The following is a 22,834-nucleotide window of genomic DNA, read 5'->3' on the forward strand; positions in this document are numbered from 1 at the left end:
TTATGTATCTTACTCTGTTGAATGATAGAGAAGTCTTTGAAGAGGTTTTGGTGAATTGATTTAACTTTAACATGCGAAGAGCCATCTTGATAAAAATAACTGTATAAAAAAAAAAAAGGAGAGTGGTTCAAGATGTTTAACAAAAGAAAAACAAAAAAAAAAAAGGAAAGAAAGAAATAGAAGGAGAGGAAAGAACAATAATTTATAATTAATGTCTTAGTCGGGGATGAAATATCAAATTTTGGTGTTTGAAGAGAGAACAAGTGATTTTTTGCTCTATTTAAAACTCACAGTTAGTTTGCCCTGATAAGGCAGGTCCAAACACTTAAAAATTCCTGAAAATCGAGAATAATAATAATAATAAGACAATTTTATTTCTTTATCTAGTTTTAAAACTTCTAGAATATACAACCATAGGACAAATACAAAAAAAAAAAAAAAAGAGACCAATCATATCTCTTTTTCCCACTAATAATAACCATAAATATACTAAAGTAATCATGAGAGAATAGAGAAAGGGGGGGGAATATATTATTCTATAATAATCTAATCTAAAACATCATATTCATAGCCTTTAAAGAGTATTCAACACCAACAAATGTAGCAGCATTAGCAGGGAAAGCACGAAGAATAGCAGGACCTAATCCCTTGAATAAAGCACGAGGACCATCGATTTTAATAGTCTTTTGTAAACAATCCAACATACCAGTATAAGTACCAGCAGGAGCAGATTGAAGACGAGACTTGATAACATCAGGAGGAATAGCAATAGACCACATAGCAACACCAGCCATACCACCAGCGAAAATAACAGAACCAAAGCTAAGATCATCAGGTTTTGCACCAGCAGGAGTCAAACCTTTCTTGATCAATTCATAAGCAACAAAGTAAGCAGCAGAACCAGGAGAATCACGTAATAAAGTAGCACCGGTACCACGGAAGATAGATCTTACACCACCTTCTTTATATAATTGACGAACCACATCCAAAGGTCCTTTGTATTTTTGTTCTCCACCTTGTCCTTGAATTTGCATCAATACCTTAACTCGTTCAGAAGGAGCCATGAATAATGTAGTGGGTACAGCAGAGAAGGCACCAGCAAAAGTAATTTCAGCCAAATTCAAAGGACGTTCTGTCTTGTCAGATCGGAAGCTAGTAACAATCTTCTTACCGAGATCATATGACTATAGATAAAACAATAGATAAATTCAATACTCTTTTTTTTTATTTATTTATTTATTTATTTATTTATCAATACTTACGAAGAAACTAACAGCAAAGATGGGAGTAATACTTGCTAATGGAGTAGCCATACCACGATAAAGACCAAAGATACCATCCTTTTTAAGAATTTGTTTGAAACAGTCTCCAGTACTCTTATATACACCTTCAGTAGTTTGAAGACGAACCTTAACAAGATCAAAAGGTTGACTAAAATAAAAAAAAAAATACAATGTTAAAACCATGAACCTTCCTTTGTACATTATTTACTTACCCAACTAATACTGCAGCCATACCACCAAACCCTTTAATAAAAAAAAAACGGCATAATAGACCAAAAATAAAAGTTAGATTTCAACTAGTCATGATAAAAGTATAACAAAAAAAAAAAAAACATTACCACCAGATAAGAAAGACTTCGCAGATTGAGCAGTGGAGGAAGCAGCCTTTTCAATTTTTTCAGGAGAAATGGGAACTTCGGCTTTCAATTCAGCGGACATGATGGATTTACCAAAATAAAAAAAAGGAGTAAAAAGAAAGGAAAAGAAAAAGAAAAAGAAAAGAATAAAAAAAGTGGAGAAAAAAAGAAAAAAGAGTTTAAGGGCAAAATCGAAATTCGGATATTGAATTCATTGGTCCACTCATATGAAGCTTTTGTCAGCCCAAATTCCATTTCATCAAGGATTTCCCGCCTTTCTCCTCCACATCATCATTTTTCAGTCATAACCACGTGATTTTTGCTTGTCATCTCTCCTCCCCACAAATGTATCATATACGATCATATTGAACAAAAAAAAAAATTGGTTCAAAATAACAATAGTATATTGTTTTATTAAATATATAAAAAAAAAATTCAATAAATATCTTTTATTTCGAAATCAAATAATACTGATACTATACTAAACCTTAGTCAAATAGAACAATGGATTATTCTATGCTGTCATATGAATCATCCTGCTGTTAATCCTGTTATAAATCATCCGACGTATATACCATTCTGTCATATCATCCTATTGTACAAAATATTCTTTTATACATATCATCCTGTTGACTTTTCATACTATCATCTAAACAATATGCACAGTCTTAGCCTGTCAGTTCTCTGTTTTTCTGGTGGGTCTTAGCCTTCTGCAAGGTTTGCATACGCCACTTAATGATATCAAATTGGTTCATAATATATATATATATCTTGTTCAAAATTCAATGAGTACTAAAAAAAAAAAAAAAAAAAAAAGAATTGGGAATATTTATAAATAAAGACAATACTTTATAGTATACTTAAAGTGGCATTGACTTTGACTCACTGTTGATTTGAAAGTTACAAGTAATTGAATATAAAGAATGGAATAAATATAATATTAAGTTGTTTTATTGAATGTATTGAAAGAAAGAAAGAAAGAAAGAAAAAAAAGTACCTTTACGGAGAATGAAATGATGCAGACAAGAAGGGGACAGCATTTGCCCAAAGAGATTTTTGGAAAGTAGTGAGCGGCTGTAAAAAATTTTTGGGTGTTTCTTTTTTTTTCTTCCTCTTTTCTTTTTTTTTTTCTTTCATTTGTCTAACCTTTCTTCTTCTTCTTTTTTTTTTATACATATATATATATATATCCATCTTCTTTTTTATATTCCAATTTTATCAATGACAAGCATTCTTTCAGAACGTCAAAAGGAAGAATTGTAAGTAAAATAAATAATAAATATATATATATATTGGATGAGAACAAATGAGGTGCAGATGAAAAGAGCGCGAACAAGACAGGGGTGAAAAAAAAAGGGGGAAAACAGTTCATTATATACTTCTATGACAAAGTGACAAGGTTTTTATAGGTGAAAACTTGAACAAAGAATTAATGGATTAAAATATAGTTATTCTTAATGAAATCTTTTATCTTTATTTCATTTTATTTTATTTCATTTTATTTTATTTTATTTTATTTTATTTTATTTTATTTATTTATTTATTTATTTTTTTTTGTTCATTCTTTGTCATGGTTATTTATGATGAAACTGATTATAAAAAAAAAGGTGTAATGAAAATGGATAACTTACTTTTTATTATTATTATTATTTTATTTTATTAGGCATAAAGCTATTCTTGATTATCTTAGTGCTAGTGGGTTTTCTGAATCTTTTGCCATGTTAAAGAATGAAACTCATATTACTGACTTTGTACCTGATCCTAAACAAAAGTATGCTGGTTTATTAGAAAAGAAATGGACATCTGTTATCAGATTACAAAAGAAGGTAAATTTGATAAAATAAAATAAAGAATAAAAAATTATTTATTTATTTATTTATTATTTTGTAGATCATGGAAATGGAAACCAAAAATGCTCAAATGCAAGAAGAATTGAATAATGCTCCTGTACGAAAACAAACAAGTTCTGTAGATTGGATTCCTCGACCACCTGAACAGCATAGTTTGACAGGTCATCGAAGTCCTATCACACGTGTTGAATTTCATCCTGTTTATCAAGTATTAGCATCTGCTTCTGAAGATACTACTATCAAAATATGGGATTATGAATCTGGTGATTTTGAATGTACATTGAAAGGACATACTAAAGCTGTTCAAGATCTAGCTTTTGATCCAAAAGGAAATTATTTGGGTAAGTTATATATATATTTATATATATATATATATATATATATATATATATATATAGATGATTCATCATTCCTTTTCTTTTATTATTATTATTATTATTATTATGATAGTATCTTGTTCTGCAGATTTGACAATCAAGGTATGGGATGTGAACAATGACTACAAATGCATCAAGACCTTGTATGGACATGATCATAGCGTGTCATCTGTATGTTTTTTACCATCAGGGGATAAGATTGTATCAGCATCTCGTGACAAAACCATCAAATTATGGGATGTTACTTCTGGATATTGTGAAAAAACTTTCAGCGGACATTCAGAATGGGTTAGGTCTGTTGTACCAAGTGAAGATGGAAAATGGTTAATCACTGCATCTAATGACCAAGTAAGAATCTTTTATATCACTCTATTTTAAATACTAATTATTATTATTATTATTATTATTATTATTATTATTATTATTATTATTATTATTATTATAGACTGCTCGCCTTTGGGATATTCAATCAACTGAAGCAAAAATGGAATTTAGGGGACATGATCATGTAGTAGAATGGGCTATCTTTGCTCCTGTGAATGCTTATCCATATATTGAAGAATTAATTGGTATCGAGGTAAAAAAAAAAAAAAAATTATATATATATATATATATATATATATATATTTAATATAACCTTTATTATTATTATTATTATTATTATTATTGTTATTTATTATTTTAATAGAGCAAGACGAAAGATCAACCAATAGCTGGACAATATGTAATTACCGGATCTCGTGATAAAACTATTAAACTTTGGGATATCAATGGACACCTATTCCATACATTTGTTGGTCATGACAATTGGGTACGTGGTTTAGTGGTGCATCCTAGTGGAAAGTATTTATTAAGTGCTTCAGATGACAAGACAATCAAGATTTGGGATCTCAAAACTGGTCGATGTATGAAAACATTGGAAGCACATGCTCATTTTGTTACTTGTATTAGGTAAGCAATTTATTATTATTATTATGAATGAAATATTAACTTACTTCTTTTATTGTTAGTTATTGTCATACATCACCAGTGGTTGCTACTGGAAGTGTTGATCAAACTGTCAAGGTGTGGCAATGTCGGTAAATCCGTGGAATATCTTTAATTAGATCTTTTTTTTTTCTCTAGCTTTTTATATATCTATGCTTTTCCCCTTACTCTTCTCACCCTCTTTTTTTTTATATCATTTTACTTTTCTTGGTGTTACCATTTTATATACTTTTGTACACGACACTTCTTCTTTACATATACTTATTTTTTTTTCTTTTTATATTAGAAAAAGAAAAAGTTGATGACTCCCTTCACAATTCTTTAATCTTTTTTTTTCTCTCTATATTTTTATTCTTTCTTCTTTTTCACCCACCTTTTTTTTTTTTTTTTCTTTTTACCCATTTCTCCCCATTTTCCCTTCTTTCCTTTCTTGTATTTTCTTATTTCATTTTTACCTACCAGCATGATATCCCCCAAAACCAGCCCTTTTTTTTCAATCTTTTATTTATATATATATATTGAATCTCTTACCTTAGTATACTATTGACAATAAAAAAAAAAAATAAAAAAAAGAGTGATCTTATTCTACTACTAAATACAAAAACGATTTGATTTTATTTTCATTTGCCATCGTCATCACCATACATCATCATCGTTTTATCATACCTTCATCGTCATCTTAGTTCACCCAAAACAAAATAAACGTTCCGTATAAACCTTTGATTTTTTGTTAGAGCTTTTTATTGAATAAAGTTGTATAAGTCTATATTAAATTCTATATTATAACAACTATACTAAATCATATTCTTTTGCGATCTTTTTTTGGTCCCTTCTTCTTGTTTTCAGCATCCTTGTCCAATTTTTGTTGTCGTTGTTTATCCAATAGCATCTTGTTGCGTTCCTTTTCCTTTTCATTTTGTTTCTTCATTTCTTCCCTCCGTAGGCGTTCTTTTTCCTGAATTAAAGCTGCATTTTGATTAACCATCAAATCATCTATAACAGAAAAAAAAAAAAAAAAAAAGAGTCAATCATATATGAATCGCAATTTTTTTTAAAAAAAATTATTCCTTACCATCATTTGATCCTTCATCCATTTCACCATATTGTTGTCGTAATCGATCTCGTTGTAATTTTTGTTCCTTGGAAAGTTGTTTTGCTGATGCTGTTTCTGCTGCCAATCGAGCTAACTCTTCACGTTCCTTTTCAGCTTTCATGAGTCGCTCTTTTTCGAGAGCTAAATAAAAGAATGAATAAGAAAAGAGATTCACTTTTATATTTATTTCTTTACCTTGAGCTTTTTCTATTTGTTGCGTTTTACGATCTGATTCTTCCTTTTCGAGATTGTGTTGAATAGTTTTCCATTGAGAGAGTATGGTATCAATAATCGTATCAGTAGATTCATCCTATACAAAAATAAATAATTATTAGAAAAATGGAAGATAATATTTGTTTTTGAAACTTACAGTTGTTTCAGCCAAGAATTCACTGATGGCTTCACGTTTTTCGTCTTCTTCTAAACTTTCATCCTCTACAATACCAACAATATATTCTGATATATCGGTATCTATAATAAATAGTTATTATTTGAATTGTTATTATTATTATTATTTATTCTTTACCTTCAAGATGAATTGTTTTTAGTTGTAGAGTGACTTGATCGACAAGTTCCATTGTAAGTTATCTAAAGGGACCAACAAAAGAAGAAGCTTTGTTTTCCTAATTTCTTTTTTTTTTTTTTGCATACAAGTCCGATCACTTAAAAAGGAAACAGTAAAATATCAATTTCATGGATTCAGTAAAAGACAAAGGGAGAAATAATCTTTGAAATTATCATCCACATTTATCATGGTTTAAGCTATCGATATTCCAAATTATCATATGTTGTCTATTATTTCTATGGTGAATAGAATAGATTCATTGGATAATGTCCTAGGTTTCTATGGTGATACAGTATTTCCTTTTTTTTTTTTTTGATGTTGGATGGATGATACATCACAAGGATGAAAAGATATTTTAACATTATCATTCATGATATCTAGATATGCTACAATAATGATTATCATGAAATAAGATCAATCATCAATGCTATGATCTTCATCGTAATATTATCAACGGCTATAAATCATCATCGTCTGAATCATTATACAAAAACTTTCAATTAAAAAAAAAAAAAAAGACATCCTTAAGATGATTCGAGAAATACAACAGATATTCAAATATATATATACTAATTCAAATAAGGATTATTATTATTATTTATTTATTGACAAATAATGAAGTGAAATAGTCTAAACAAATAAAAAGGAGAGGGGAGAAGTCTAAAAGGATCATAATCTAAGTATTTTTCTTTCTTTTTTTATTTTTATTCTACGGGAATATCTGCAGTACGTTGGGCTTCAGCAGCTTGTTGCTACAAAAAAAAAAAAAAAAAAAAAGAAAAGAATGAGTCAAAAGTCCAAAAATCATGATGTCATTACTTACTTCAATGGCCAAGATATTAATGATAGTTTCAAAAACGGGACGAGGAAGAGTCTTTTCATAGATTTCCAACAATTCCTTTGGAGCAGGATACACCTTGAGAGCCTTGTAAAAAGGTAAAATAGCATCATTGTAGTATCCTTCACCTAACAAAAAAAAAAAAATTGTAAATCCCTTATTTCATCAAGATCCTATCCTTCTTTTTTCTTTTTTTATAAAAAAAAAAACTTTAATACCTTTTGCGCATAAACCTTCTCCTTCAGCCACTTGAGCCATAAAGTATTTTTCCATATCTTCAGGTGTTCTGGGGTAAGTTTCATGTGCAGCAGCGGTAATGACAGTTTCAATCAATTTGATCTTGGCTTCCTTTTGTTCCTCTTCTGATTGTTTGGCAGCCTTAGCAGCCTTTCTTCGTTCACGTTCTAAAATTAAAAAAAAATAAGAAAAATAAGCAAAAAGAAAAAAAAAGATAGTATTAAATTATGGTTACTCCTACTTAATTGTTTCTTAAAGTTGGGATCATTTTGACGTTTATAGTCAAAGTAAACAAGGTATCCAATACCGAGAAAAGCAACTGCACCGGCAGCATATAAAGCAATGGTTTGAGTTTTCATTATAATAGCTAAAGTGATGTGAAATAGAAAGAAAGAAAGAAAAAAAGAGAAAAAGATCTCCGGCATTTTCCAAATGTCACAAAAAATTTTATCACTTTATGGCGGAGTTGCTCGTAATGTCAACTGCTTTCTTTGTTTCTATCTCTGTTTCTTTTTACTTTATATTTTTTTTTTTATTTTTTTTTTTTTTATTTCATTTTATTATTATTTCAATATGGATGTTGTTGTAGGTCAAACATTGAAACAAATATATACATACTTTTATCAGCAACTCGTTGTGTTGAATATTACCGTTTTACCAACACCTGACAATGTGGCTTCTGTCGTAAGCACGGTAGGTCTCACCGTGTATCAAAATTGCCCTGAACATATCCAACTGTATTATGACAAGTTCGTGTCTTTACCTGTCCAATCCAACATTATTCCCGTCTTTCTTGCTCTGGTTGTTCTATATTCATTGTTCTCATTGATTCTTGTCACTTTACGTGGTATCTTTAGACTGGTCTACAGCTTTGTCCGATTCACTCTTATTCTCTTCATGATCACCATCCTGATTTACATTGCTCAACAGTACTTGGCTCAAGGTTCTCCTTTACTGCAAAATATACTGGATACATTGGTCCAACTACGACAACAAAACACTTCTCCTCCAACTTCGACATTTGTTGTTCAACATTAACCAACATTTCTCTCTTCCCATATACGGTGTTTATGCCTTCCATCCATACCTTTTTTTTTTTTTATCATATAGTCTAGTTTTTATGCTATATATTATTATCATCATCAAATAAAAACATTTCTTTTTTTTTATCATTACTTTACTATGGACTCCCTATTTTATCAATTGATCTTTTTTTTTATATATATAGGATATCCAAAGTACACAATCCTAATAGTTTTATGACATTTTCCTACAGTAGCTATGTATTTTTTTTTTTTTCAATTGTCTTTGAATGACATAAAAAAAGTTAAACTGGTTTATCCATACACGCATTTGAGTAAATAAAAATAAAAACTAAACTACATAAACTATACATAAACTACACTATCATTTTTACCCCATTTTCTTGAGTATGGACAAAGACTAAATGACTAGTCATATCAAAAGGACTACCAGACCAAACAGAGAAATCATTATCATAGGAATTGGAACCATCGGTCAACTTGTCATTGTTGTTGTAAAATATATCTTGTAAATTGGTGGATACAAATCGGATGGCTTCATCTTCGCTTATACCATGTTGATTTTTGTTGCCAGGTGAAGTCGCCGCCAACCATCCAGCGTCCCAAGCCAAATTTCGAGCAAGTCCATCATCAGCTACACCTAATCCAATCTTGACCCCGTGACGATGGAGAATATGAGCTGCTGTACCGTTAGTTAAAGGTGCCCCAGTAAGACAATGAATAGAGTCAAATTCAGCAGGTGTACATAATGATGGTCGTAAGATCACAGGAATATTTGCTTTGGCTAGATGTTGAGCCAATAAATGAGATTCAGTGCCACCAAGAATCACCAATCGAAGAGTTGGGATACGTTCCTTGAGTCTTATCAATGTAGCAATTTCATCCTTGTTATTCACGTTCACCACCGTAGGAATATCACCCCGAGCAGCTTTTCCATAATAATTGTCATTCTTTTCATTTTCAACAAGTACTTGACGGATAAACGAAATTTGGGATGATACTGAAGGGAAACTACTTGATTTAGCTCCATCACCGATTTGAAGATGGAGTGCAACGGCAGAAGAGAGAAGTGATCCTTCAGACAATACTAGAGAAAAGAGAAAGAAAAAGAAGTTAAGTATTGATATTTTTTTTCTTTTTTTTTAAAAAAAAAAAAAAGAAGAAAAATTCATTCTCTTTTCAGCTTCACTTACAAGAATCAGCACCAGTTTTGAAAGCAGCACTCACACCGATAACCACATTGTTTGATATAGGAGCAGTAATAGCGGAGAGAACACCGCCTTTGTAAGCTTCTTGTAAATGTCGAGTACCAAGTTTAAGTCCATCCACAGTTTCCACAATCTGGTTAGCATCACGAGAAGTACTAGCTGATACAGTTCCATCACCAGTACTACCTTCACTAGGAATTTCTACCAAGCCAAGGGATGATCCAACAGCAACAAGACCCTATTTTTTTTAAAAAAAAAAATCAGAATAATGATATTTATAACAAAAAAAAAATCACTTACAGGAACAATATATCCACCTTGGATATCGATTTTTTGAATATCATTATCAATCAAAGCATAAGCACATTTTCCAGAGCACACAATCTTGCCATTGTCGACCACGAGTACATCATCAGAGTTTTCCTTGTCTTCATGATCCATTGCAAGAAGATTTCTACCGATATTTGTGAGCACAAACGATTGTTGTTGTTGTTGTTCGGAAGCGCCAGTTGAGGTGATGATGCTTTGTTGAACCTCATTTTTAATCATACCAGTTGTTTTTGGTTTTGTCTTGTCCACAACAGGCGGGATTTCTTTTTCATCAAACAAAGGTATACCATCCACAATGACTTGAAGGGGAGTAGCACCTAATTCCAGAGGAGATCGATCCCATATCACCACATCAGCATCATAACCCACTTTGAGGGAACCAATACGATGACCCAGGCCAATAGCATTTGCTGGTACAGAAGTGACAGTTTGGAAAGCTTCTTGTTCAGTCAAACCATAGTGATGAGCTTTTGCTGCTTCAAAAACGAGATGTTGAGAATTCAAAACAGGATGATCACTTTTTAAGGCAACAGGAATACCAGCATCCAATAGAATACGAGGAGCATGAGGAGATGCTTGGAAGGCTTCTTTCTTATATCCCCTGAAGGAAAAAAAAAAAAAAAATAAGTCAATAAGGATATTTATCTTTCTTGTTTTTAAAAAATTACCAGTGATCGGCAAAAGTTGCTATAGTAATGTTGTTGGGAACTCGTTTCAAAATATCAGGTACACGATAAGCGTCAAGGGCATGATGGAAAGCTGCCACTGTAAAGTTGAATTCAAGAGAATGTCGAATGAATGCTTCCAAATCATGAGTTTCATAACAGTGAACATTCAACTTGACATCACCGCGTAAAATAGCTACTAAAGCTTCCAATTCGATATCTTCAGGGAATCGGGTTTCCAGGCGAGCAGATGTATTTTCAGCAGCAGAGCACCAATCATTTTGTTGTTGTAAAAGTTGTTGAGCTTCCGTATAAGCTTTGCGGAATAAATATCCTTCACCAAGTCCTAGAGAAGAGTGTGTTTGAAATTGATTATTTCGGAAGCTTGAGAATTATTATTTATTCATTTATTTTTATTTTTATTAAAACTTACGAGTAGATGGAATCTTTCCTTGGTTACCATAGAATCTCTACAAGAACATATAATAAAAACAAAATCAAAGAAATAAGAAAGTACATTATTATTATCGACTTGCTTTTAGGTTTTTTTTTTTTTCTTCTTCTCTTTACCTTTGGATTTTCACCACAAGCATGTTTTTCATATCGCCATTTTCGTTCCTTTGTTTCATCAATATGAGCTTGAACCAACATATCTTCATTGCTTGTTGTGTTGACAGGTCGAAGCTTGAATACAAATGCTTCACCACCGATTAAGTTTCCACTAAATAATGAGAAATAGAATAAAAAAATGAAGGAGATGAGCTTGACTTGGATATAGTTGAATGGTAGTACCGTCCTTTTTTTTTTTTTTTTTTTTTTTTTTTTACCTTCCAGGTAACACTAATGCCGAAGTAACACCACCAGAAGCTACAATGCGAATGGCTATATCAGAAGGGTTGAAAGCATCAATTGATTTAACAAAGGGAGTAATAGGACTAGTCATTTCATTCGTATCAGAAGTTGCTGCCAATTCAGGCCAAGAATCCACACCCAAATGTCTAATAATAATAATAATAATAATAATAAAAAAAAGGAATCGATGAGTACATTACTGCTTATCCTTCTTTTATCATGATTATTATTCCACTCTCTTGCCATCCGGTAAAAATAATAATAATAATAATAATACTTACGAATGCATATCAACAAGACCAGGTGAAACGATATGACCCTTAACGTCAATAGTTTTGATATCTTTTGAGTTGATATTGGTGCTAACTTGTTGAATAACGCCATCTGCCAATAAAATATCTACATTGTTCAAGATACCGCCTTGACCATCCCAGACATTTGCATTCTTCAGTAAGATAGGAGTTGAACCTTGACCTCTAGGGTTGATACGATCGGTACTTGGTTTGTTTTCAATACGAGGAGTCTTGATTGCTTTACATTTGTCCAGACCAGCTTGTTGCGCCTGAGGAGAGATGCCAGGTTTCAATGGACGAATATGCCATATGTCGCGTGGTTTGTTGGAAGGAAGTAAAAAGATAAATCCAATAGTCACCAGTAATGTAAGACCAACTAATATAAACAAGATAAATACAGGTCGCTTGACACGTCCAAATGAACGATCAAACCATGTACTTTCACTATTCCCTCTACTACCTAATAAAGGATAACTACCATGTTGATTTTCATTTTCTTGTTGTTGTGGTTGCTGTTGTTCTTCGTCAGTTGACGGAATAGAATTGTAGTGTTGTTTCCTATTTGACATGACAACTCTCCTCTTCTTTGAAAAGGTTGTTGATAAAAGAAATGGAAACTATAAAAAAGAAAAAAAAAACGAAAGAAAGGGCGACTTTTTTATTTCTACACCCAAATTTTTAAACACGGTGTTTCAAAATCCTCTTTGGTAAGCATAGGGTTACACGATAAAAAAATCGTCCTTGTTCAAAAACTTAAGATACAGCCTTGTGATGATTTCTATTGTATTGAATCATATATAAGATTAAAATCATCACAAAGAAAAAAAAAAAAAAGGACCTAGATAGATCTACAAAGATTTTTACACCGAGTATCCGGGAAAACACCATTTCTGGCAGAAGTACCCTTTTATGGTAGGGTCTTCCAATGTTGATATCACGTCCTACTCAAGACAGCTCGCATGAACTTTACTCATATTAGCAATAGTTTTTACCCTGAGTAAAAAAAAAAAAAAAAACGTCATTTCTAAGGAAAATGATAAGGATGAATGATTATACTATCTGAGTCAAGTATCACGTTATTTCTTTTTCTTTTTTTTTTGGGCGGCAAGGATCTATCATATCAATTCATTTTCAAAATAATTTATTTTTTTATTCAATCATATACTAAACTAAAACTACGATGAAACAGCATTGATATCCTTGACTAACTTTTCCATGAGTTGAGTAGCCGATAATGTCCCATTTTCTGTATATTTTGCACCAGCCAAATGACGATCACCAGACAAAAGCAGCATGTAATCCGGAATCTCTTTTTCAGTGGCATAATTAACAATATCCTTTGTTCTTGATGAATGAATATCATACGTAGGAATCGTTGTATCGTCCAGCTTTTCCAAAGTATCCATCAATGAGTTGGGAATTCCACGAGCCCATCTTCCAGTCAAAGCCCTAGTTAGTCGAGTTGGTTGAGTATCAGTCAAAAGAGCTTGTCGATGAGGTTTTGGTGTCGATGAATCCGTAGACAACATAAATAAGGTACCCATCACCACTCCATCCATTCCTTTTGTAAGATAATCGGCGGCTTCTTTTCCAGAACTGATCCCTCCGGCTGATACAACAGCAATATCTTCTCTATCCTTGAGTGCTTGTCGAACAGCAACTGATAACTCTTGGGTCGAAAGTTGTTGTTGATTCGCATCGCCTTCCTTGGTTGTAGGTAAAAATGAACCACGATGACCTCCAGCTTCTAATCCTTGAGCAACTACACAGTCCACCTTACGTAATGCGTTGGAACTTCCTGCCAAAAAGAGCGCTTCTTGCACAGTAGTAGCCGTACCTATAATATATACACCTTGTTGCCAAAGTTGCTGAGTAAGATCTTCAGGTAGATAACCAAAAGTGAATGATACCACCTTGACATTTTCTTCCAAAATAACTTGAACTTGATCTATGAGAGGTGGTGAACGAAGAGTGTATTTTGAAGGTGTTGGAATGGAGAGTTGACGACGAACATTATTGAGTGTAATATCAGGCTGGTATGGTTGTTGTAATTCATCTTCAGTAGGTGCTTCTTGCATACGACAAAATAGATTCACGGCAAATGGTTGACTAGTCATGGCTTGGATTTCACGAATATTGGAACGTAATGCCGCAGTAGGTAACATGGCAGCACCTAATGAACCTAATCCTCCATAGTTGGAAACAGCAGCGATAAGATTGTTGCTTGTATGACCTGCTGCCGGTGCTGATACCAAAGGGTATTTGATTTTCAAGGCACTAGTGAGTCGAGTACGTGTCCAAGTAGGTAAAGTCATTGTTATGAAGGATAAAAAAAAAAAAAAAAAAAAAAAAAAAAAAAAAAAAAAAAAAAAAAAAAAAGAATGAAAACTATCCAAGGGCATCCTGGTTTTACATCAAATCAAATTCAAAATCAGCCAGCGGCATATGCAAACCATATGATCTTTTACAAATTTCATCTATATTAAAAAAAATCAAGGATTTATTAAACATCTATGAATTGAAACAAAGAATATGAATAAATATACTACGACTACAACAAGAAAAGTAAATACAAAAGAATCAATGACCAATAGGAGAAGTAGCAATGGCACTAGTTGTAGAGTTGGAGATACTATCTAAAGAAACAGCAGCACTATCAGGATAATAATAGAAACTGATTGCAATGATAATATAAACAGTAAAAAGCATCAATCCTACAACATGATAAAAAGGTTTAGTAATGATGGTTGCTATGTGTAACTCATTTTCAATTTTACCTTCTAACCAATTGCTCTTTCCATCCATAATAAGATAATTGACCATGACTACGGCAATAAACATAACAGCAGTTTCATATATGTTAAAGTACAAACTCATATCTACATTGATTCCCCATCCAATAATGACCATCAAAGGTGTGACAAGAAGAGCGATTTGCATACTACTACCCACGGCAACACCCAAAGCCAAATCCATCTATAAAATTTATAAAGAAAAAGTATTAGATTATCCAAATGAAATAATGTTCTTCTTACCTTATTTTTGTAAGCCACGGTAACAGCAGTAACATGTTCTGCAGCATTTCTATTTCAAATAACAATAATGGTAAGATATCAAATAACAAAAAAAAAAAAAAAAAAAAAAAGTTCATCATGATCTTACCCCACAATAGGTAGCAAAATAAGTCCAACAAAGGTTTCACTAATATGCCATTGTTGCACTACTTCTTCAATAGCACTAACCAAGAATTCAGCACATACAGCAACAAGGGCAGTAATCACTAGTAGTCTACAAAAAAAAAAAAAAAAAAAAAAAAAAAAGGAAAATTAATATATCTGATTCGATGTCCGCCTATAACAAACAACCTAAAAAAAACTTACAGAGAAATCGACATCCAAAATGGCATTTGAGGTAATTCCTCTTTTTCATTATTCACGTTTTCTTCTTGTTGTTCCAATCCAGTTTGAGCATCTACATTTCTTGATTCAGGTCGTCGTTCTTCAAGAATAGCCTCTTCCAAAAACTAATATTGGGAGGATCGGGTTAGTATCCGTTGTTGTGTCACCTTTTTTTTTTTTTTTATTATCATTATTATTTGTTTGTTTTTATTGACATACCAAATGCTTATGAGTCCTGAGCTATAAAAACCAAAAAAGAATGAATCGCACTATTCTAATCATTTTCTTCTTTTTTCTTACCTGAAAGAATAAGTAAGCAAAATAAATAATCAGTAAAATAATGGATGTTGCTCTAGAGATGATCAAAACGTCCGATTTGACACTAGTAGTACTTTCACTTCCAAGACTTGATCCATAAAAGGCAGCTGGCAGTAATAGGGAAGCAGTAGCAATGAAGAGTAAGGAAGCAGAAGTTTGAGCAGCAGTAACATTGAATGTTTGTTCTTTATAACGATATCCACCAAACCAGAAGCACATGCCTAAGACTAGTAAAAGATTTGATAAAATAGATCCCAACATACTAGCTTGCTATACAATGAGATTTAATTTAGTAACACATTCTAACCATAATCATAATTTTATTTACCACCACAATAACCAAGTTTTTAGTAAGAGCAATGATAGATACGATCAATTCAACAGCGTTACCAAAAGAAGCATTTAATAGACCACCAAGAACCTAATAGAAAAGTCAGAAAGTTCGTTTGAGCAACCAAGTGGGGAGTAGAAAAATAAGCGCTAAATTTAGTAAAAATAGTAATAATAATAATAAATTATAGACTTACTTCACCGATCCGTAAACTAATATCTTCAGTAGCATAACCTAGTAATTTGGCCAAAGGAACAATAGCAATAAAGTTAAGTACAAAGGTCACAGTAGGACTCCATACAAAATGAGAGGCAATTCCAAATGGAATAAAGATCACTAGGGGATTGATCCAAGATGACTTTACAATAGCAATGAGACCTTCCATTGTTGTAGGTTCATGATGAGCTGTGTTCTTTTCATGAAGTATACTATTGCGTCTATCTGAGTCAGTTGAGGAAGGACTATCTTGAGTAGTAATAGCAGATTGATTAACATGGTTGAGCTGGATCTTGCTGTCATGATCTTCGTGTTTTTGGTGATTGGTAGTACTTGTCGAGACGGACGATTGTTCTATACTATAATAAGTTTCATTCATTATAAAAAAAAAATTAAAATAAAAAAAAAGAAAGAAAGAAAGAAAGAAAGAGAAAGAAAGAAATAGGGACTTCCTTGTTATTATAGTAACTATTGACGATCAGCAGGAAAAAAAAAAATGAAAGGAATTTCAGACCGGAGTTGAACAAACCACCAAAAATGGATAAAAACCTTGGCAATTCCCTTCAGATTGTTCCTTCATCCAGCCACAATTCATTCAAGACCCAGGAATTCCCTAATGTCATATTCTATCTATGGCAAGTACCGTTACACCATTAATCCAGCCTTTTACCAAGATAAGAAAAATGACATCCATCATCTATTTTCCTCAATAAAACATCAAAAAAAAAAAAAAGTTCATCAGAAATAAAAAGAAATAGTTTATTCATAATTCATAGTTTCCAGTATTAATCCCATTTTATGACATGCTACAATATCTCTATAAATTCCATATTCATCACTAGCTATTAGATACATTAAATCATCCTTCTTTTTGGAATAACTATTGAGAATAGAAGTTAATAACATATTCTTTACATTTTCTTTTCACCTACCCATCCATAAAATCTTTTGTATTATATAGAATATGATGAAGACGAAGTACGGCTTCTGGTATGTATATTTGTCGTAAAGTGTCATTCAAAGGTCTATCAATTCCATCTAATATATAAAAATGAACGAGTAAGTTATACCATTATGGTACTATTTATTTACCTTTCAGCCATGATGATGTAAGTAATCTTTGTAATCGTTTTTCAAGTTTTTCTGTCAGTTCCATCATCTTGTCTTTCCATGCCAATGTACATTTCAATGTTTCCAATTTGTCTCTATATGAAAAAGATATCGTTTATTAGTAATCATCTTTTGTACATCCCTCCCTTTTCATTCCCTTCACTTACTCAGTGACCATTGGTCTTGCCTCTTGTGAAGATTCCCATGATGAGTAGAGCGTCCAACATTCTATCAACAGAATATGACCTTGCAATTCTTCCAAGCAATAAGGTAATGTCGATCCATCTTGAGCTTGAAGAATATCATTGTTCAACACTTCCACAGGGATAGCATTGACCAACGTATCCGCCAAATATACCTGCCGAGCAGCCAGTACTTTCCTTATCATTGCATTCACCTCTTGTATTGCCATCTCATATAATGAAGCATCCATCAGCAACCATTCAAGCGCTTGAAGAAAATTCAATATATAATGCGGTGTCGTTCCATCCAATATAAAGGCACCATCATTATCACATTCCATATGATGTTCCATAGTATTTTCCTACGTAAATATAAGATGTGTGAGAAAAAAAAATCCATCTTTTTCTCTTCCTATATTTAATACATGTATATATCTTACATTACTTATCACAATGTCATAGGTACGACGTAGAATTGATCCCATATCCAGATTGTACTGAAATCCCATTTGCACCAATAATAAACGCTCATCCTTGTCACCATCGAAACCTACAAGATCAAAATCAACATATAAAATGGATATTAACAAAATCATGATTAACATAACATATACCAATTAATTTTTTTTTCCTTACCTTTCAAAAATCGAGCGAATAATTCAGATTCGTTTTCATGATTTAATTGTGATGCATAAAATGCTACAACCTTGGGCTATCAATATATCAATATATATATATATATATATATATATATGTATATAGAAATAAATAAATCATTTTTGTCATTGTGTCCTTCAATCTAAACTTACGTTGAATGTCAGTGGTTGATGGTTTCGTTCTGCATATTCGTATACAATGGATTCGGCATTCGTATCTCCTGTAGAGGTATTCAAATAGCGTCTTGCATATACTACAAGTGCAGCTAAGAATCGATCCATATGAAGTCGCATATCATCTTCAATGCTTAAAATGTAAACATAAAAAGTAAAAAAAAAAAAGAAGAAATGAGGAATAATATCAACCAAGGGACTAATATTTTTCTTGACTACCTACCGAAGAAGAGCTGGACTACTATTTTGTCTACTTGTATATTTGTGGCGTACCAATTCAAATACTAGTGATAAATCTTGGTTCAATAGATGTACTTGGACCAAATGAAAAAAGAGCTTAGGATGCCCCCTAAATAGAATATAACATAAATTATATTTTTTTTCTTTTGTCCATCAAATGAGATATCTTTCTCACTTACCTTGGTAGAATAGGATCTTTCTGATTAGCAATATTTTCATATTTTTTGCTGAGCACCGTACTATCATCTTCCATAACTGAGGTATCAGATGCTGCACCCAAAAGATGTTCCATTAGCGCATTGTAATAGGCCCAGATTACATCTTCCCAAGTTTTGCATACCGGTAAAACCTAAAAGTATAAAAGAAAAACATACCATATCAGCCATCGTCTTTTTTTTTTTCCTCTCTAAAACTAGATACTCACATCAGTAACATCACCTAATAGTAGCGCATAAACGGCTTTTCCATAAGGACCTAACCCATGCTATAAAGTATGGTTCTTGTTAATATAACTTCTTTCCTTTTTTGTATCTTTCTTCTAATTACCTTTTTCAATAAACCTTTGCATGATAATCGCCATGATTGCTGCTCATCTGTATCCCATTCGATTGATTTGCCCTCTGCAAAAAAAAAAAAAAAAAAAAAAAAAAAAAAAGACATAAAGGTAAATCATAACAATCCTTTTTTTTTTCTTTTTAGTCTTTTTTCCATTCTTCATTTTCTTTTACCTTGTATTTTTTTGCAACGCTGAACATATGACTTGAATAGCATGGTACGCCAAGGTTCATCATTTGTCGATAAAAATTCGATGACTTTGTCCAAATCACCTTTTCGTAAAAGAGTGTATAAAGTTTTATTGATCTTTTCAAATTCAATGTCGATATTTTGATTTTTATGATCTGATTGTTGTTTCTGTCGTCTTAGTTGAGGAATATCCGGTAAAACATCATCCATATTCATGTTGATATCATCATCACTATCGTCATCATCATCATCAAAATGGAATCCAGGGCGTCGGTTTGTTGAATGGTTATTTCTAGTTGATGATGTCGATATTGAGGTATGCTGCTGTACAGAAAATCCAATCATTGCTTGAATCTCTTCGTCTATTTCATTTTCTACGGTATCTTGTAATAACATATCTGATATAATAGTAGTGTCGGGCGTCTTGCTAATCCATTCCTTTATACCCTATATTTCAAGTAATATATTACGATGAGTGACAATTCTAACAATTCAACTCGTCTTTTATTATTATTATTATTATTATTATTATCTTACTGAGCATTTTTGGAGAGGATTGGTCGACCTTGTGCAAGTATATTCAAAGCGTTGTAAGTAAATGGTGGTGTCAGATCAATAAACCATGTTAAAAGATTTTTCCTTTCCTGTTTTCTCATTATACCTTTGTATAGTATCCAGTAGTCGCCAAGTAGTATGTTCTTCATGTAAGAAAGCTATTTCTTTTTGTACACTCTCTGAGAAGGAGGCTGATTGGTGCTGTTTGCTATGATTCATTCTATTCCCAGAAGGAAGAAACCCAAAACGCGAATAATATTAATGGTTAATTAAAAGGGTAGAAATTGTTTATCACACAGTCCTGATAATTCATATGATGTTTTACCTGAGGAGAACAATGTCAGCAAGAGCACTAGCCAAGGAGCACTGTGAAGAGATCTGAGAAGAACCGCGATCAAAAATCTCGATAAAAGCCTTGTCAAGGTTATAATCACATCGTTCCAGTAAAAGAAGGAGATTCTAATGTATAAAAAGAATATATATATAACATTTAATAAATAGTATTGATATAATATAATTTTCTTCTTTCATGTGGATGATATTACCATACTATAATAGTCTTCTTTTGAAAAATCATAAAAAAAGAAAAAAGAAAAAATCGAAAAACTTAAAGGGAAGCTCGCTCACCCTTTTTTCTAACAACAAAAATCAAAGTCGGAGTGTAAACCACCTGGAAATGTAGGGTCGCATACAATGCTCACTAAAATCATGCTGGTTGATGCACAGTATATTTATATATCTGATCATTATTAGCTGATGATTATATATATAATGGTTTAATAAAAAAAATATTTGAGTAATGAACTGATGGATGATATAATGATAACAATTGAATAAATGAAATGCTAAAAATGTTTTTATTGATACAATTGTAATGAAAAATGATAAAAAAAAAAATTCTAATTAAATTGACCATTATTATAAAAAGGAAAAAACATTATCTACGTTTATAAAGACAGGGTTTCAATAGATTTTGGGATTTCTTGCGTAATTTGTTGATATTGACGCGTCCACCTGTACCTTGTTGTAACATGCGTTTTTGATGTTTCGATAGTCCTTCCATCATTTCCTCGTTGGCATTTTCCATAGAGATAGATTCATGGCGTTTGGTGAAATATAACATGATAAACATTTTATTATTGTCATCCTAATCAAAACAAAAGATAAAAACGTCAGCCAATTTGTACCTATCTTTTAATACGTGTTTACCTTTTCCATAAAATCAAATCCAATGGTTTCCACAAGATCGATAAAGGCATCAATATCACTAAATCGGCTAACAACTTCGGCAATCTTCATTTCGCCACTATAATAAAAATCAAAAAAAAAAAAAAAGGTCAGAGAGAAGTTACTTTTTGACATATAAATAATCATCAAACTTACCCTGGTTTCAAAATCCGTTGAGCTTCCTTCAAAAAGTCGAGATAGTTCGTACCCATAAGAGAAAGAGAAAATACAACTACATCAACCTTGTTATCAGACAATGGCAACTATATAGTAGAAGAAAGAAAGAAAAAGAAATACAATAAAGATGTGTATTAGTCACTTGTTAAGATAGTAATGTCTCCCATCAACCTTTTTTTTTTTTTTTTTTTTTTTTTTTTTTTTTTTTTTTTTACCTTGGTGATATCACAGGCGATGACTTTGTCATTCTTAGCAATCAAATCATAGCTGAGCACATTCTGTTTCTTCAAAGTATGAGCAATTACAGCATCACCACAACCAAGATCAGCAATCACAGTACCTTTAGGTGTCTTCTCGAGTTGTTCTAAAATAAGATCCACAGGATTCACAGGCCATGACTCCACTTGATGTCGAAAACCTTCATGATACTAAGAAATAATATAAATCAATATATTATATATATTCATGCATGTCTTAATCTTACCTCATCAAACAGTTCCGGTTGTTCTTGAAAAAGAGAGAAGGCTTCATTGCCTTCAGTGGTATATAGTTTTTCGTTGAGCCATCTGAATCTTGCGCCAGAAAGTTTGTCTTTCATTTTTTGTTGAAGTGGGGTCAATCGAGGTTCATTCTTGGGTGCCGTCAGCTGCTTGTTACTGTTTTGAACATTTGCCTTATTTTCTTTTTTTGTTGGTGCTGATGAATCTTCCTTGACAATAGGTGCAGTCTTATTTTTACCAAGAAGCTAATTTTGTAATGAAAGAAGAAGAGGAAAAAAAAAAGTGAGTAATAGATAATATTAAACAAAAGAGTTCTTCGTAATCTTTTTTAATCTTCTTACTGCTTTGAGCTTATTCTTCTTGTTCGCATCGATCATTTTTTTGGGTTTTATATTGTCACTAGTATTTGATGATACAGGTGTCATGGTCTTGTCTTGATCTTTGGATTCATTGTCAACTTGTTTGTTTTGATGTTCCTTAGTTGTTACTTGTTGCTTATTGATCTTTTTGTTGGGTTGTTTTTGTTGAATTTGATTTTTGTCAGATGGTTGTTTTTGTGGTGAAGGTGATTTGGCCTTATCAAGTTTGGGTTTCTTTGAATTCACTTGTTGATCTGCATTTTTTTGACGTTCACGTTTCTTTTGGTTCTTGGTTTTTTTTGGTCCTAACTGATTGAATTGAGCTTGGATCTGGTCAGCATCTTTGGTCGTTTTGGTTGTTGATTGTTCAATGTCTTTATTTTGTTTTTTCTTTATTTCTGGGGCGACATTGGCTGGTAATGTCCAACCTGAAGTTTGGAATAAAGGTTGCATTGTATTGGTGAAGAAAGAAAGAGAAAAGAAATCCTAAAAGAAAAAAAAAAAAATACAAATAAAGAAGAATTCAACACCCGCGAAAGTCTTGGTCAAGCCTCCCAAACAAGTAAAATAGAGAGACTGAAAAGAAAAACTAAGTAACATACCTTCTAATAATTGACTACTTGATATAATTCTAAACAATACAAGTAATAATAAAAAAAAATCATATATC

At 32.1% G+C, this 22,834-nt stretch overlaps 11 protein-coding genes across 11 annotated transcripts; 2 read left to right on the plus strand and 9 right to left on the minus strand.

Moving 5' to 3' along the window:
- Positions 1 to 411: 411 nt before the first annotated feature.
- On the minus strand, positions 412 to 1,828 carry BX664DRAFT_322699 (mitochondrial carrier domain-containing protein). The gene is made up of 4 exons (XM_051543543.1): positions 1,622 to 1,828; positions 1,496 to 1,526; positions 1,263 to 1,431; positions 412 to 1,184 (listed from the first exon to the last, which is right to left on the minus strand). Exons 1-4 carry the CDS (start codon positions 1,719 to 1,721, stop codon positions 552 to 554), a joined length of 933 nt encoding a protein of 310 aa, XP_051405607.1. The 5' UTR covers positions 1,722 to 1,828; the 3' UTR covers positions 412 to 551.
- Positions 1,829 to 2,763: 935 nt separating this feature from the next.
- On the plus strand, positions 2,764 to 5,249 carry BX664DRAFT_322701 (putative platelet-activating factor acetylhydrolase ib alpha subunit). Its single transcript, XM_051543544.1, has 7 exons — positions 2,764 to 2,898; positions 3,303 to 3,465; positions 3,530 to 3,830; positions 3,940 to 4,214; positions 4,312 to 4,443; positions 4,555 to 4,817; positions 4,877 to 5,249. Exons 1-7 carry the CDS (start codon positions 2,861 to 2,863, stop codon positions 4,947 to 4,949), a joined length of 1,245 nt encoding a protein of 414 aa, XP_051405608.1. The 5' UTR covers positions 2,764 to 2,860; the 3' UTR covers positions 4,950 to 5,249.
- Positions 5,250 to 5,566: 317 nt separating this feature from the next.
- BX664DRAFT_355391 (uncharacterized protein) lies at positions 5,567 to 6,625 on the minus strand. Its single transcript, XM_051547810.1, has 5 exons — positions 6,473 to 6,625; positions 6,317 to 6,417; positions 6,142 to 6,256; positions 5,926 to 6,087; positions 5,567 to 5,846 (listed from the first exon to the last, which is right to left on the minus strand). The coding sequence occupies exons 1-5, from the start codon at positions 6,522 to 6,524 to the stop codon at positions 5,653 to 5,655; spliced, it is 624 nt and encodes a 207-aa protein (XP_051405609.1). The 5' UTR covers positions 6,525 to 6,625; the 3' UTR covers positions 5,567 to 5,652.
- A 465-nt stretch (positions 6,626 to 7,090) lies between these two features.
- BX664DRAFT_32320 (protein import receptor MAS20) lies at positions 7,091 to 8,000 on the minus strand. The gene is made up of 4 exons (XM_051543621.1): positions 7,828 to 8,000; positions 7,568 to 7,753; positions 7,335 to 7,477; positions 7,091 to 7,263 (listed from the first exon to the last, which is right to left on the minus strand). Exons 1-4 carry the CDS (start codon positions 7,943 to 7,945, stop codon positions 7,216 to 7,218), a joined length of 495 nt encoding a protein of 164 aa, XP_051405610.1. The 5' UTR covers positions 7,946 to 8,000; the 3' UTR covers positions 7,091 to 7,215.
- Positions 8,001 to 8,123: 123 nt separating this feature from the next.
- Positions 8,124 to 8,762, plus strand: BX664DRAFT_322706 (uncharacterized protein). Its single transcript, XM_051543545.1, has one exon. The coding sequence runs from the start codon at positions 8,160 to 8,162 to the stop codon at positions 8,622 to 8,624; it is 465 nt and encodes a 154-aa protein (XP_051405611.1). The 5' UTR covers positions 8,124 to 8,159; the 3' UTR covers positions 8,625 to 8,762.
- A 90-nt stretch (positions 8,763 to 8,852) lies between these two features.
- On the minus strand, positions 8,853 to 12,608 carry BX664DRAFT_322707 (uncharacterized protein; the record flags this gene model as incomplete). The annotated part of the gene is made up of 8 exons (XM_051543546.1): positions 11,966 to 12,608; positions 11,660 to 11,830; positions 11,403 to 11,553; positions 11,266 to 11,302; positions 10,836 to 11,178; positions 10,138 to 10,768; positions 9,823 to 10,075; positions 8,853 to 9,716 (listed from the first exon to the last, which is right to left on the minus strand). Coding segments are annotated over exons 1-8 (2,893 nt in total), but the record flags the coding sequence as incomplete, so codon positions are not given.
- A 493-nt stretch (positions 12,609 to 13,101) lies between these two features.
- On the minus strand, positions 13,102 to 14,314 carry BX664DRAFT_322708 (2-nitropropane dioxygenase). Its single transcript, XM_051543547.1, has one exon. The coding sequence runs from the start codon at positions 14,290 to 14,292 to the stop codon at positions 13,153 to 13,155; it is 1,140 nt and encodes a 379-aa protein (XP_051405613.1). The 5' UTR covers positions 14,293 to 14,314; the 3' UTR covers positions 13,102 to 13,152.
- Positions 14,315 to 14,455: 141 nt separating this feature from the next.
- BX664DRAFT_322713 (calcium/proton exchanger) lies at positions 14,456 to 16,694 on the minus strand. The gene is made up of 9 exons (XM_051543548.1): positions 16,221 to 16,694; positions 16,022 to 16,114; positions 15,676 to 15,963; positions 15,595 to 15,615; positions 15,358 to 15,500; positions 15,140 to 15,265; positions 15,013 to 15,061; positions 14,755 to 14,953; positions 14,456 to 14,691 (listed from the first exon to the last, which is right to left on the minus strand). Exons 1-9 carry the CDS (start codon positions 16,617 to 16,619, stop codon positions 14,558 to 14,560), a joined length of 1,452 nt encoding a protein of 483 aa, XP_051405614.1. The 5' UTR covers positions 16,620 to 16,694; the 3' UTR covers positions 14,456 to 14,557.
- A 280-nt stretch (positions 16,695 to 16,974) lies between these two features.
- Positions 16,975 to 18,529, minus strand: BX664DRAFT_32419 (nuclear pore protein 84/107). The gene is made up of 5 exons (XM_051543789.1): positions 18,342 to 18,529; positions 18,169 to 18,244; positions 17,973 to 18,082; positions 17,518 to 17,894; positions 16,975 to 17,445 (listed from the first exon to the last, which is right to left on the minus strand). The coding sequence occupies exons 1-5, from the start codon at positions 18,480 to 18,482 to the stop codon at positions 17,325 to 17,327; spliced, it is 825 nt and encodes a 274-aa protein (XP_051405615.1). The 5' UTR covers positions 18,483 to 18,529; the 3' UTR covers positions 16,975 to 17,324.
- Positions 18,221 to 20,493, minus strand: BX664DRAFT_32429 (uncharacterized protein). Its single transcript, XM_051543813.1, has 10 exons — positions 20,447 to 20,493; positions 20,008 to 20,360; positions 19,884 to 19,911; positions 19,331 to 19,793; positions 19,149 to 19,222; positions 19,027 to 19,086; positions 18,782 to 18,951; positions 18,586 to 18,711; positions 18,342 to 18,487; positions 18,221 to 18,244 (listed from the first exon to the last, which is right to left on the minus strand). Exons 2-9 carry the CDS (start codon positions 20,118 to 20,120, stop codon positions 18,484 to 18,486), a joined length of 1,038 nt encoding a protein of 345 aa, XP_051405616.1. The 5' UTR covers positions 20,121 to 20,360; positions 20,447 to 20,493; the 3' UTR covers positions 18,221 to 18,244; positions 18,342 to 18,483.
- A 246-nt stretch (positions 20,494 to 20,739) lies between these two features.
- BX664DRAFT_377602 (methyltransferase-domain-containing protein) lies at positions 20,740 to 22,630 on the minus strand. Its single transcript, XM_051548781.1, has 6 exons — positions 22,147 to 22,630; positions 21,790 to 22,050; positions 21,521 to 21,733; positions 21,285 to 21,391; positions 21,111 to 21,207; positions 20,740 to 21,048 (listed from the first exon to the last, which is right to left on the minus strand). The coding sequence occupies exons 1-6, from the start codon at positions 22,615 to 22,617 to the stop codon at positions 20,839 to 20,841; spliced, it is 1,359 nt and encodes a 452-aa protein (XP_051405617.1). The 5' UTR covers positions 22,618 to 22,630; the 3' UTR covers positions 20,740 to 20,838.
- Between the last annotated feature and the right edge of the window lie 204 nt (positions 22,631 to 22,834).

This window comes from Halteromyces radiatus (genome assembly GCF_025201355.1).
Source record: "Halteromyces radiatus strain CBS 162.75 chromosome Unknown BX664scaffold_1, whole genome shotgun sequence".
Taxonomy (NCBI): Eukaryota; Fungi; Mucoromycota; class Mucoromycetes; order Mucorales; family Cunninghamellaceae; genus Halteromyces; species Halteromyces radiatus.

Excerpts from the sequence above, each read along its gene's own strand:
- BX664DRAFT_322699 (XM_051543543.1), bottom strand. The coding sequence starts at position 1,721 with ATGTCCGCTGAATTGAAAGCCGAAGTTCCCATTTCTCCTGAAAAAATT. Across the intron at positions 1,527-1,621 it reads GAAGTCTTTCTTATCTGGTG|GGTTTGGTGGTATGGCTGCA; the intron begins GTAATGTTTTTT and ends TTTTTATTAAAG. Across the intron at positions 1,185-1,262 it reads TCTTTGCTGTTAGTTTCTTC|TCATATGATCTCGGTAAGAA; the intron begins GTAAGTATTGAT and ends TTTTATCTATAG.
- BX664DRAFT_322701 (XM_051543544.1), top strand. The coding sequence starts at position 2,861 with ATGACAAGCATTCTTTCAGAACGTCAAAAGGAAGAATT. Across the intron at positions 3,831-3,939 it reads TCCAAAAGGAAATTATTTGG|TATCTTGTTCTGCAGATTTG; the intron begins GTAAGTTATATA and ends TTATTATGATAG. Across the intron at positions 4,444-4,554 it reads AAGAATTAATTGGTATCGAG|AGCAAGACGAAAGATCAACC; the intron begins GTAAAAAAAAAA and ends TTATTTTAATAG.
- BX664DRAFT_355391 (XM_051547810.1), bottom strand. The coding sequence starts at position 6,524 with ATGGAACTTGTCGATCAAGTCACTCTACAACTAAAAACAATTCATCTT. Across the intron at positions 6,257-6,316 it reads AATTCTTGGCTGAAACAACT|GATGAATCTACTGATACGAT; the intron begins GTAAGTTTCAAA and ends ATTTTTGTATAG. Across the intron at positions 6,088-6,141 it reads ACAAATAGAAAAAGCTCAAG|CTCTCGAAAAAGAGCGACTC; the intron begins GTAAAGAAATAA and ends TCTTTTATTTAG.
- BX664DRAFT_32320 (XM_051543621.1), bottom strand. The coding sequence starts at position 7,945 with ATGAAAACTCAAACCATTGCTTTATATGCTGCCGGTGCAGTTGCTTTT. Across the intron at positions 7,754-7,827 it reads CAACTTTAAGAAACAATTAA|AACGTGAACGAAGAAAGGCT; the intron begins GTAGGAGTAACC and ends TTTTAATTTTAG. Across the intron at positions 7,478-7,567 it reads AGAAGGTTTATGCGCAAAAG|GTGAAGGATACTACAATGAT; the intron begins GTATTAAAGTTT and ends TTTTTTTGTTAG.
- BX664DRAFT_322706 (XM_051543545.1), top strand. The coding sequence starts at position 8,160 with ATGGATGTTGTTGTAGGTCAAACATTGAAACAAATATATACATACTTT.
- BX664DRAFT_322708 (XM_051543547.1), bottom strand. The coding sequence starts at position 14,292 with ATGACTTTACCTACTTGGACACGTACTCGACTCACTAGTGCCTTGAAA.
- BX664DRAFT_322713 (XM_051543548.1), bottom strand. The coding sequence starts at position 16,619 with ATGAATGAAACTTATTATAGTATAGAACAATCGTCCGTCTCGACAAGT. Across the intron at positions 15,266-15,357 it reads TTTTGGATGTCGATTTCTCT|ACTACTAGTGATTACTGCCC; the intron begins GTAAGTTTTTTT and ends TTTTTTTTGTAG. Across the intron at positions 14,692-14,754 it reads AAAGAGCAATTGGTTAGAAG|GATTGATGCTTTTTACTGTT; the intron begins GTAAAATTGAAA and ends ATCATGTTGTAG.
- BX664DRAFT_32419 (XM_051543789.1), bottom strand. The coding sequence starts at position 18,482 with ATGCGACTTCATATGGATCGATTCTTAGCTGCACTTGTAGTATATGCA. Across the intron at positions 18,245-18,341 it reads ATCAACCACTGACATTCAAC|CCCAAGGTTGTAGCATTTTA; the intron begins GTAAGTTTAGAT and ends ATATATTGATAG. Across the intron at positions 18,083-18,168 it reads ATTCGCTCGATTTTTGAAAG|GTTTCGATGGTGACAAGGAT; the intron begins GTAAGGAAAAAA and ends TTGATCTTGTAG.
- BX664DRAFT_32429 (XM_051543813.1), bottom strand. The coding sequence starts at position 20,120 with ATGAATCATAGCAAACAGCACCAATCAGCCTCCTTCTCAGAGAGTGTA. Across the intron at positions 19,223-19,330 it reads GCGTTGCAAAAAAATACAAG|AGGGCAAATCAATCGAATGG; the intron begins GTAAAAGAAAAT and ends TTTTTTTTGCAG. Across the intron at positions 18,712-18,781 it reads AAAGATCCTATTCTACCAAG|GGGGCATCCTAAGCTCTTTT; the intron begins GTAAGTGAGAAA and ends TATTCTATTTAG.
- BX664DRAFT_377602 (XM_051548781.1), bottom strand. The coding sequence starts at position 22,617 with ATGCAACCTTTATTCCAAACTTCAGGTTGGACATTACCAGCCAATGTC. Across the intron at positions 21,734-21,789 it reads AACCGGAACTGTTTGATGAG|TATCATGAAGGTTTTCGACA; the intron begins GTAAGATTAAGA and ends ATTATTTCTTAG. Across the intron at positions 21,208-21,284 it reads CAACGGATTTTGAAACCAGG|TGGCGAAATGAAGATTGCCG; the intron begins GTAAGTTTGATG and ends TTTTTATTATAG.